Source organism: Centroberyx affinis, unplaced genomic scaffold (assembly GCF_046629955.1).
Source record: "Centroberyx affinis isolate AG114_WGS23_722 - 3 ecotype Tasmania unplaced genomic scaffold, CSIRO-AGI_Caff_v1 ptg000975l_1, whole genome shotgun sequence".
NCBI lineage: Eukaryota > Metazoa > Chordata > Actinopteri > Beryciformes > Berycidae > Centroberyx > Centroberyx affinis.
Window position 1 is genome coordinate 99651 of NW_027279545.1, and position 12749 is coordinate 112399.

At 45.3% G+C, this 12749-nt stretch overlaps 1 protein-coding gene across 1 annotated transcript in view; it reads right to left on the reverse strand.

The window, feature by feature from the left end:
* Positions 1–12350, reverse strand: part of alcama (activated leukocyte cell adhesion molecule a) — a 66378-nt gene extending 54028 nt beyond the window's left edge. The window contains exon 1 of the mRNA XM_071522313.1: positions 12139–12350. Coding sequence (XP_071378414.1) covers positions 12139–12196 — 58 coding nt within the window. The 5' untranslated portion in view covers positions 12197–12350. The remainder of the gene's footprint in view (positions 1–12138) is intronic.
* Between the last annotated feature and the right edge of the window lie 399 nt (positions 12351–12749).

Genomic DNA, 12749 nt, shown 5'->3' on the forward strand with positions numbered 1-12749 from the left:
GAGCAAAACGCTGAATCCCTACCGGCTCCAGAACTGCTGCTCTGTAGCTGAGCCTGACTTCTGAGGAGGGAGGGGCACAAATGAAAAGAGAATTCCCCTACAGGGATCAATAAAGCATTACATTATTATTATGATGAGTGATAATGAACTGGAAAAACTGGTAGAAAGGCATCAAAATAGAGAGTTGGGTTTAATGGCTGAAGAAGCCCACAACAAACCCCATAAAATGTTCCAAATGCATTAAAGAAAAAGTCACAAAACTGCTCTAATGTTCCATCACTTTCCCAGCCCTTGCAACACGATGACTGTTTGCACTGGACCAATGTGGCTGGTAAATCATTTGGGCTGTGTGTGAGGAGAGGGAAGGGAACTAGATACAGAGGGAGAGGGAAACAGAGGCGTTGGTGGAAGTGCTGAGATCCCTCACATCAGAAATTAAAGTCACAAATTCAGAGAGCAAGAGGAGAAAACAACTTTCTACAAAGTTCACTACTTCCTCTGTAAGACTGCGTCTAGCTGGGTGAATTTCACACAAGCACTGAAAAACAAAACAACTGCAAAGTTTGTGACACTGTATTTTCCTATCAGAAAAAAAAATCCTGTCTACTCTGTGATATGGCAGAATGATGCAGAATAAGCAGGAGAAACAGGGACTAGTCAGGAAAAGGGAAAAGAACAACGCCCACGGCTACCAAAGTCGATTCACTGAGACAAGCCCGTGGCAGTAAACACAACTTTAAGACAAGCATAATGCCAGGGTTTACTGTGGGTCTTAGCACCATTCAAAGGAATAATCTCTCAATTTAATGTAGACTTTGTAAGCAAACAGTGTAGCTCAGCGCAAAAATGTATTTTTAAATGGAATGCCACACTAATTTTTGATGGTGGGGTGGATAAGGTGGCCATTTCCAATTCCCTCAGCCTCATTTTTCACAAAGCCAAGCGATGAGGTGGGCGTAGTCTGTTGATTGAAAATCAATTGTACCATGGAACTCTTAGCATCCTAATGTAAGTGGGTGTGCTTGAGATTAAGACCTTAAGACCTTTAATTTTCTCCTTGCGCTAGGTGTTCCAGTTTGAAGTGCTTATTGTTGCGAGGACTGTTTACCCAAAATGAAATCTTCCAAAAATATTCCAAAGTGAGCCTGAGTCATTCCTTAAAGGGGAGTACCACTCAGTTTCACATCTATTGCTTCAATGATATGATGCATGACAGCCCCACAAAAATTACTGAATATTGACAGTATTCTCCCGTACCTAGACACCCCGAAAGCAAAAACAACCAGAAGGCCCTCAGTAGAGCGTAAACCTCAGCCAATTCTTAACAATTCTCCAGCCTCTGTAACGGTTTATGTTTGTTTATCGTTTGCCTTCCAGGTTTGATTTTCCGACGTGAATGCTGTTTAGCAGCCAACTTGGAAGTCCCAGATGTCAAGCCTTCCCAACAGCACATGAACGTAATAGTTATGACTTAAAACGCAAATTGTCTGGCGGAAATCCTAGAGCCTGATCACCACTAACTTCTAATAGACTGGACCTTTGGGCCAAGGGCTATCCGTCCACCAAATTTCAGCCAAATCTAACACACAGGCAGATAGGTGAAAACATAACTTCCTTCCAGGAGTAGGAGATAAGCAATGTGTGTCCTGGAAATGCTGCAGTAAGAATGAATGGAACACTGAGAAGTTTGGACACAGAGAGTTTTTACATCCATTAAAATATGGTCCTATTAATTACTATTACTTTGTTCTCCATGGGCCTATACATCAGTGTGTGATCACAGATCAGAGGGTGGGGCAAACTCTTTCTCTTCAAGTCTTTGAATGCTGGCTAAATACAGATTTGAAAGTTCTACAGCATAGTAATAGCGTACTTCAAAGAAGAAATTCTGCGGTAATCCCCTTAAATTGTGTTAATTTGAAACTCTTGCAGACTGTGTGCACATTGGGATGAGACTGGGCAGCATTCCTGATTCACAGCACTGAAACCTGAGCTGCTCAGCGGGGGCTACACATCCACAACTAATGTCATATGTAAAGCAGCGTGTTGTACCACCAGCGGCTTCAGAAGCACAGAGGTGGCTGTCAGCTTTAAAACTGAAAGCCCGGGCTTCACGCCGCATAAGGTTTAGGATTACCAACAGCGGCGGCGTGCTCGAGGGAGAGCGGCGAAATGCACCCGCAAGATTGTAAGCAGACGTAAAGCGAGGGCTCGGATAAACATCACCAATCTTGTTTTATGCGCCGCACAATGCCTTATTCTACTGAATAAAGTGTTTTGTTCGCGTTGAGGGTAGAACAATCTGACGACAGGGGAAGAAAAACAAACCAAGGCCTTAGATGCACTGCTTTTCTTTTTCAAAGTGGTCTGAACAGAGTCGCATCCTAACACACCCGTGGCCTTTGACACCTTTTGTTTAGCCAGGCTCCCACTGGTGTCTTTTTGCAGCGAGACAACAATAAACCAGAACCCAATTAAAGGAAAATGAGTCTTAACTATCCTCCCATCGCAGCCCAAGGTCAAGACTCTCTGTGGCTGCTGCTTAAAATTCTCATCCGACTTCCTTAACTCCGTAGCACTGCTGCTGGCAAAAGTTTGTGCATCTGAATGTTTTATTCCCACGTTGTTCCGACCTGCTGTACAGGCCGCGCTCGCAGCCCTTCTGAGATGCGGAGATGTTTATTCAACTATCCACTTCTTTGGAAATGAGCAGACACATGTTTATGCAGCTAAAGCCTCCCCTCCTCCCGATCTTAACTACCCCGTACATCAAGGTGTGTTTATCATTCGCGCCAGGGTTAGACAACCACCACAGGGTGATTTACGCTTCCCTTGTAAAACAACACAGAAGATACACTACATATTCCCTTTTCTTCCCTTGACCTACTTGCTGTCACATTTTTTTTAATTTTTTTTTATTGTGCAGAAGATTTTTTTTTTAGTGCGGAATTTGGCAATTCTAAGCTATGGCTTAGAATTGTATTCGCTCACAAAAACATCTTGTAAAAACACCCACTTTGGTAACGACGTTCTCCTCTGCGGAAAATTGCTGTGTAATTAGCCAGAGCTTGAAAATCCAGTGTCATGAACAGTACCTTTTTCCCCACAGCATCCCGTCCCATTTTCTGCACCCCAAGAAGTAAGAGCCCCCCCCCCCCCCTGCACTTCACGAGCACAGAAGGCGGCAGAAATGATTCATCACTTCCTCGGTGGCAAAGCCTAATTAAGAGGACATGAAATTGCATTGTAAGCCGTCGCTCAACCCGTTATTTTGTTCCTCGACAAAGAATCCCGAGTGCTGTGGACGCTGGATGGATGGTGAGGTGGCGGACGCTTAAGCTGGTGGTGCTTTAACACAAACATGGTGATCTACAACTGTACAGCTTTCATCAAGCATTAGGGACCTACGGGTGGAGGAGGAGGGGGGGGGGGGGGCATGAGATGAATGCTTGCTTTGTGAAGGCACCGGGAGATACCAATTAAAAGTAGCAAACAATGTCAACATGACCCACTTTCCTGCCTCTTCTCGCGGCCGCGTTGTCAGCCACCAGTCACTGACAGCGGGGGCTGCAGTCACAAAAGTCGCAACACACACACACACACACACACACACGCTCCGCATCCCCTGGCCTGTACAGTATTAGGCCGGCAGTGCTGTGCCCTCTGCCCCCACCCCCCCCCCCCATCCCTCCACCCACCTCCTCCTCCTCCACCCCAGGCATGCTAGGACTCTACCTACATATACACAGAGTAACACAATCCTTCGGCATGCGTGCGGGGGGGGGGGGGGGGGGATGCTTCTCTGTCATATCCAGCTGCTTTTAAGACAATCAGGACCGGGGTCTGCGGGCTGACAGTGTGCTTGTGGCAGAAATGAAACATTGCGAAATAAAAGCTGGGGGAAGTCACAGAGCAGACGTCTCGCGGAGAGAAATCTAATTATCTTGCAGAGAGTGGCCATCTTTGTCTCGTTTTGAATGCCACAGTTGTTTTGACCGGGCTCAAAGGGAAAAAAGAATCAGATTGAGGGTGATAAAACGCACCCTGTGTACGAGGCCATTTTCCAGCGTATCTGCATCAAAGGTGTCAGAAGCGTCAGGTCGCAGAAAGAGAGAAGCGGTCGATAACTGATGTTCACCATTGAAGTATTCATAGCAGTAGCTCGAATATGTTGTTTAGCGCAGCAGCACCTAGCTGACCCGAACCTGTCGGGAATGGAGGCCCGTCAAAAAGGTCAGATGCTGGGATCTCATATATCAGGCCGACTCCTGTTCACAAACATGCATGCTTGTGTGTTTAGTTTTCCAGAAACCCCAGCAGAGCCTGCCTTGTAATTAATAGGCTTCTCAGAGTATACACAAAGAAATTCCAACAATAGCGTCCAGTTGGTAGAAAGTATTTCCGCATTGCTGCTTATTGTCCCTATCCCATTGCACGGGCTATTTGTTCATTATTATGCTGTTCAGTTCATTGGCCGGTTTGGATGCCTTAGATTTGGATAAATAAGGTTCTGCGGCACTGTGCTTTTCATTCACGGGCTTTGTTGGGCTATCATCCATCTTTCTTATGTTCATTGGATAAATAGCTAGTTAAATGGTCTATGACAGTAGGCCGGCCCGTTATATCCCCATAAATGCATGCAGGATGCCTATTCAGGAGAGTAATTGGGTGCTTTAGGGATCAATGCTAATCCCGAGACCTGCATTGCTTCACAAACTCATAGAAGCAGAGCCTGAATGCCGCACTATTCTGAGCAATATCTCCATTATGTTCGCAGCTTCCCGGTTAATTTTACCTATGAGGTGGGGAACACGGGCTCAATAGCCAGCTGTAGTCAGAGGCATATAAAATCTCCAGGGAGGGCGACGCTGTTGAATGGCTTTTCTCCAGACCCCCTTCAACTCAGCGGCAATAGAGCCTTTTTTCCCCTTCTCCCATTCCTTTTAGCGGGGCACTCTTAGCGGCCTTCCGGCTAATTGACATCTAAGGCCGCAATAATGACCGCTGGTTTGCGGTTTAGGAGTCCAAGCCCAGTTAAGATTTCTTTTATGGCTATTGATTTTTTTGTGTTTTGAGTGAGTCCTAACAGGATCCCAGGAGGTTTTCCACCGTTCGGCTTAAACAGAGGGCTAGCCGGCGCTGCAGTCTAGAATTAAGGAGGAAGTTTAGTCGTAAAAATGTCTCTGCTAGGGGTGGAGATGTTTTTTCGTTTTTTTTCTAAGCGTCAGCTCACAAAAGTCACGGCTCATTTCGCACCTCGGTGTCAGGGGTTCAAAGTTCTGTCGATTTTCGGTATAGAAAGGGAAAAGTGTCAGAGCTAAGACGGCCCTTGAGTGGTCTATGAAATAACTAACTAGTGCATGAATAAACAGAAATTCATCACATTGATATGTTTGTCCATCCCCAAGGGCGGTACGGTGAACAGATCAGTGTCTTCACATATTCTGTTCCACCCCTAGTCTCTATTGGTTAGCTAATGTATTCAGTAGCTACAAAGTCAGCAGCACATTGTGAATACATTTATTCTCTCTTTTTATTTAAAGCTTATCTAACAGAGCTTCTCAGTGGCCTTCTCTGCTGTGTGGCTAGGGCTTGTGGGTAGGAATAACCTCTTATCTACATAAATAATAGTCTTTCTGTGCACAGCATACTCATTCCAAATTTAAATCAGCCATTCAGGATCCTAATCACACACACACACACACACACAGACATACACACGCTACCACCAACCCCCAAAAGTGAGGGAAAAAAATCTCTTTTTGAAACACCCCAGTCATTCATGAGCCCTTCTTTAACCGCCAATTAAAAAATATAATAATCTTGATGATAAACCCCTAATTTTAATTTCCCTGTACGTAGGGGAGTGTGGTTCCAAAGGACTACAGGAAATAGATTTCCCCAAAGTCATTCAGCCAAGTCCAATAGCAGGTCCCATCTCTGTTAAGAGCTGAAATTACTCCATTAACAGATGAAGACAGGGTGGGAGTCCAAGGGATTTCTTCACTGGATGACCAACACCTTGGGCAAAAAAAAAGCTCCCAAAAAACCCAGATGCTTCTTCAACTGTCATATGGTCATGGCAATTTAGAGTAAAAGCTTTTCATGGCCTGGGGCTTAGCTACCACACCACCTACTGCACCATCACCAACTTTCTTGGCTTTCTAGGGTTATTTTTCTTACCTGTAAATGGACATTTACTGACTAAAATGTCATGGCTCCCCCTCCCCTATCACCCAGCTTTCCTGTTAGTCTCCATTATACACCCTCTAATTAAATTCCTTAATGACTTAATATTTCCTCGGGAAACACTTTTTTTTTTTGTCTTCCTGACAGGGAAAAACAATTTACCAAAAGACACAAACAGCTCCTCCTGTCCTCCTGACCACTTCTTCCATCAAAAGAATAAAGTATGTCAATCTCAAAATAATGTGTGAATAACAAAAAAACATTACCGGCACACAAAAAAAAAAAAAGCCTCTCGTTTAAATTCACAAGACACTGCTTGAGTGCTGTTTTTGCCCGTCAACAATTGAGTCGATAAATCAGAATGCAGAGGCATTATAACACGAGTTATTTAACTGCTTTCATTCGCCGCCGCCTCACTCCGTCAGCATTTCCCCATGGAGTTTCTTCTTGGCAAGGTGGACTTCGTCGAATTTTAATTTTCCTGCACATTAAACAAAGCTGCGGCTCCCCCGCTGAGACTTGAGCAAACACGGCGTTTAACTTCCCGCTTTCATACGGTCACGCTTCCCTGGACCTGTCAAATGACTTTTACCATGACATCATTACTACACAGAAACAGCCTGACATTTTTCAACCGCAGGACCAGAAGTGCAGCGCTACTGGTGAATCATACACTCGAGTTGGGAAGTGTCGAGGGCGTGTGTGTGTGTGTGTGTGTGTGCGTGGACACAGATTTACCCATGACCTCATTCGGGTTATAGTTTCACTTCACACGGTGCAGCTTCCTCCTTTAGTCACTGTTGCCGCTCGCTGTTGGACACTTCAGTGAGTACGGGACATTTTGTCTGGGGAGTTGTTGAAAACTACAGTGGGAAAAGCCCATGGCACAGACCAGCATAACAAGGTAGCCCAATGCGAGGCCCCAGCATTAGACACACTTCTCAACTTAGATGACCGTGTCTGGGGAAAGTTGATCCGCTCAGAGCAGAAACCGTGTTTTCTCGACGGTCAGTTTCTGGGGTTTTTTCTTCTTTGTGCATTCCCCTTTCATATTGCACCGTGGGTTGTCAGGTTATCGCTGTTAAAGCTGCACCAGGCAAGAATTTTATATGTAAAAATACACCCGTTTTTATCAGCCTAAACAACAAAGCGTTGCCGCAATAGAGAAGCGCGTCCTATCCCCACCGATTGAGATACTGTAGATCTGCCTTATTCAACCAAAATGAAATTCTGGTGTGACGAATCAAAACTCCAAACCGTCTCCTAAACAGCAGTGAGTGAGTGAGTCCAGAGAAAGCTGGACTCACCAACGTTAGATCTTTTGCCTCCCTTGTCTCTTTGGTTTCCTTTGGTATAAAGCATCACAGACCGGCCAGGGCTGGTAAACATGAGCGAGCTGTGTGCGGTTTACTGATGTCACCTTACAGGATTTCTGGGTATTGAAGTTCACATTTTATAAACAGCTCCCTCTCGCTGCCATTTGGAGCTGCCAGCGTTCAAAGTTGCCCTATGTAAGTTTTACGCGAACCGTTTTATGTGACCTGTGATGATATAAAAATGGAGAACAGAAATGCTTTCTAGAAACAGGGAACTCAATTGAAAGCTGTGTAAAAGATTACAGTGTATGTATGATATAGCTGTATACCTAAAAGACTGGGGAGTATAGTTTATTGTCACTACACAGGTCAGGGGATCTCGTTTAACACACTTATTTGTGTTTCCATTTCGCAGAGTGAACCTGATGAAGTTGTGTGCGAACTGCTAAACACCTCGCTCGCTGATGTATTTCTGCACTTGTGAGCAGATGGATTATTAAAGAAGTCGGCATTTCAGCAGCCTTGTGTGCTTTGGGGATCTTTATTTATTAGACAGCATGTTTGTATTTACATGCGAATGAGGAGAAAAACATTGAATTAATTAAATGGATCCACATTTTCCCTGTCAAGGCTGCCGACTGAACTGTTAATCCCGCTCAGCTGAGAAAATCAGGCCCTCCGGGGAAGAAACTGTAGCACTGAATCACTGATGTATTGCCGCTACTGTAGCCTTAATACCACAATGCCATATTACCACCGACATTTATTTCGGTTTCCACTGATCGGGTGATATCATCATGACACCTCAAGCTGCCTCAGCTGCTTTTTTAGATATCATCGCTGTTGGGCGGGGGGGGGGGGGTCTCATATCTCCAAAATGTCAACTTTCAAGGGCCTAAGAAAAACAGCCTTGTTTTTAGCTTGACCACCATGCATTTTTTGAGTTTATCCAATGGCTTTTGAATTGGTTTCGTCAGACCAAGGGCGATTGAATCAGCTCAGCCCATAGAGGAACCTTGTAGCCCTTCAGCTGGAGCCAACACAAGGGGAAAAAAATCACCCACAATCGGAGTTACGGTGTTTTCACGTTGACAACAGCGAATTATGGGTTGTTGATGTGAGTGACATCCCTGTGCAGCGGGGGGTTCTTTCTGAATAGGAGATCAAACTAAAGCCGACTGACAGATAGATTTAGATGGGGCTTCAAACGGACTGCGACCTTTCAGAAATCGGGCAACTGGGGTTGTCGGTTGAAGATAGCTGAAGGTTGAAGCTGCCCCCCCTCCCCTTTGAGGTCAGATAACCCCACCCCTGACGACCCCCGCTAAGGTATTTTCCCTCCAGAAAAAGAGAGGCTGTTTTACATGTCAGGGCAGATGGAGATTGTATTTCAAGCCCGTCCGTCCCCCAAGCTAAAGCAATTTGAAGTGCAACTGCATACCACACCCATTATCTTGTCTGGCTGCCCCCGCGATTATCAGCAGAATTAGCCTGTTAGGGGCTTTTTTGTTGTTTTGTTTTTGAGAGGATGGGTAGTTTTAGGGTAACTTCACCTATGTGGATATGATTCACAACCTGGAGAATTTGGTTCTTTGGTCCATTTCAAAGCACATGAGCGGAATATAATTATACCCCGACTGCAATGAATTATAATCCCTGCTCAGATAGGATCAAAGCTGGAGACCAAAGAACCAGGTACTTTAATGGGGGCCGAGTCCTCCGAGTGAACTGCTGTGATTTGAGGGGGAAGAAAGGAAATGTTAAAATTAAAATGGCTCTTCTCTAATAAGACAGTCATCAATGGCTATTCATGTCATGGGGTGAATTAAGTGTTTATTTGGCCAGTGGCAATTGTAAATCACATTACTAATTGGTTGTTAATAGCTGTCTGATAGGTTGAGTGATGCCAGTTTTTCAACTTTGATTAGTTAGATGAGCGCCATTCTCTTTGCTGCAGTGCCGGGATCTAGGCCAAGAGAAATTAATGTAAAACTTCAATGTTAAATTTTATTCAAAGTTAACTTTTATGCACTTCCCTCTCCTTTGTCCTTTTGTTGCAAAAAGACTTGAGGTTGTGCCCATGATCCCATCGACACAGAACAGCATTACAGCTACAAATTTGGTTTGAATAAAGTTTTTAATATTGTTAGTATTACTTTATTGGACATGAGACATCAATTGCCTCCGTCTGTGCATGCTGGCAATGACTACCTATACTTGTAACGGTGTGAGACAGCAATAATGTGTGTGACTATCTTTTATATTGCAAATAGCTCCATGGTCCATACTAGACTATGTAGCCTAAAGTCTGCAAAGAAGATTTTTTTTGGCATGCCTTGGGACCCTAGTGAGCTATTTATGGGACATTATTTATGTAACCTATTTATATCCAAAACCACAAATCTAGAGCATTCCAAGCATTTCAAAGTGGATTCAGAAATTATTTCAGAGCTAAACAAATCCCACCTATATGCTTGAACACTTTCTGAATTATGTTAATTTCATGTTCGCAGGTATTAAGACACCTAACATGAAACCCCTCTCTCTTAAAATGCCGTTCTCTGCCGCTAATAATGACTTTTCTAAATACTGTTTATCTCCACTTTTTTTTCTCCACAGCCAACACTTCAGTGTATCACTTCACATCAGCCTGTGCTGGCAGCCTACCACTCTTAAAGTCACCCTGGAAAGTCTCCCGTGGCTTCAAACTTCTAAGTCTGAAACTGCCTTTGAAAGTTGTCCTCCTTTGATGTGAGGAATGCCACAGATCAAGCTGGAAAGCGACTTCAGCCGCTATCTACAGTGCAGTATCTGTCATTAGGCTGAGGATAAATATGGATTTCATCGCTGAACGAAAACGCAACCCGAAAAAAGAAAGAAGAAAAAACAACACACTTTCCCTCCTCCCGTGGGGTCAGCGATCCCGGCAGGACCAGATAACATCAAGTGATGGAGAGGGAGGCCCCCCCACCCACCCCCACCCCCACCCCAGGCTGTGTGAACGGTGGACCGCCCCTCTGCCCCCACCCACACTCCCCACCACACACACACGCACACGCACACCCCCACCCACAGCCCAGACAGCCTGCCCGCCCTCCAGCCGCTCTGACAAAGAGCAGCTCTGTGAACAGAGCAGCGAGAGAGATGGCCGAAGACACAGCCACCCGGAGATAAGAGCGCTGGAAAAAGGGAGGCGCTGCTGCACCCCAGCACCCCCCCACCTGCCCTCACCCCCCCAAAGGAAAAGATCTATTCTGAGTTATCCTGTGTGTGTGTGTGTTTGACACAAGATGTCGTGGGTGCGAGCGCGGGTGACGGTTAAGTGAAGAGTCTGCAGTCTTTCAAGGCACCGACTCCTGATTTTACTGCCAGATTAGCCGTCCATTATCAGCTCTACATTATTGGGGGTTAAAACAGTGGTTCCCAAGCTGGGGGTCCCTTGAGGGGGTTTCCAGGGTGTCACGCCCCAGCAAAATGAGGTATAGCTTAATTTCATTACAATCTATACGGATGAATACTTCATTCCCCCCCCACCTGCAACAGCACCATTCCTCTCAAATGGGGGTCCTAGGCACGAAAAAAAAGTTTGGCGGCCCCCTGACTCGGATGACAGAAGTCATCCGAGTCAGAACGTGTACGACAGTGTTATTCCTGGCTTCCATTGAAAACACGGCCACTAATACAACACGCACCACACATACAGACACACTCACATATACAAACAAAGGCGTGGATTACAGTCAAACGGAAGCAGCCGCATCCCTAATTACCTACAAATGATCTGAGAGGAGTGACCACATCTTCACCCCAGGGGTTCAAATCCAGCAGCATGCAATTGCATTCCTGCTCCATAGAGATGGGAGGGAGGGAGGGAGGGAGGGAGGGAGGGGAGGGGGGCAGTGGGCTTTATTTGGGCAAGGAGTTGGCTTTATTAAAAGTAATAGCCAGGCATGGAGTGGAGGGTAAACCCATTTAAACTCAAGTTTACCCCTCCTTTTTATTTGCAGAAATGAGTTTAGCCTCATTTGTGGGCTGACAGAAATCTTTATGGCATGAGTTCATAGTATATATCACAGTAACTACTATCAAACTGAATGTCTGTGAACACAGAGACTTTCAAAGGGGGGGAAAAGCAGAAATGTAATGCTTTTCTTAAAATAGAACTGCTTTTTGTTGCTGTCGGTGGTTGGCTGCCTTATGATGAGCACTGGATGTCACAGAGCTCGCCCGCCTTTCCATTCAACGCCATCATTTTCCATTCAGTTTTACCACAGGAAACCAAACAGGCAGCAGGTTACACATGCACCTACATTGCGCATTAGCTTTCGCAACTGAGTGCGGTTTTCCACAAAGTATTTTTCCTCATTTACTTCGCTCTTCCATTTCGAGCTATAGAGCGTGAATGTGACTCTATATTCGATATAATACACAGTCATGAAACAAGAGCAGTAACTTCAGGTGTGAGTTGCTCCCATAATGCGTTAAAAAAAAAAACTCAGCCTACAGGTAAGGTTACCCGGCTACTAACAAAAAAAACAACATGTAGGCTACATTTTCTAAGCCGCACGAGCCCATTCAATTAGACTAGAACAATTATGAAAGCTATTCCTACTACATTATTAACACGGCTTACCTTGGAGAAGCGTCCCGGCGCTCATGAGAGCCAGCAACAGGAAAGCAGGCGAATCCATCCTCACGAGGCAAAGTATCAACGTTTTCTGGATACCTGTGGTAGGCTTCAGGAACCGAGGAGTTGAAGTCGGTCTAAACTGTAGGAATACGGCCGGTGGAGATGTCGCTTAGGTCTTGAAGAGGTGAGGAAAGTCCGAAAGAGTCCCAAGCTCGTATCTCGGTGCGGGAGCGCAGGTGAAAAACGCAGAGAGCCGCCGCGCACAGAAGAGGAACCTAGTCGCCAAAGGATTTTTGCTGTTGCCTTCAAGTGCCGTCGGAAATATGGACTTTACAACTTCAGCTGCACGCGGACCGTCCGCAACAAAACCGTAGCTAGAAGTGAAAAAGGTGGGGATTTTTTTTGCCCAGATGTGACGTTTCGGGGGCGGAGGGCATTGAAGCAGTGTCACTAACTGGTAAAGGTGATGTGTAATACAGCAACTTTTGCCGGCAGGGGTGTCAATGACCATGAGTAAGTCTGGGATGACAAGGCAAATGACACTGGGACTTGGAAAGTCCCGGTGTCATGTGCCTTGTTTATACTGTATACTGTATGTAGATTTAGTTTCTGGG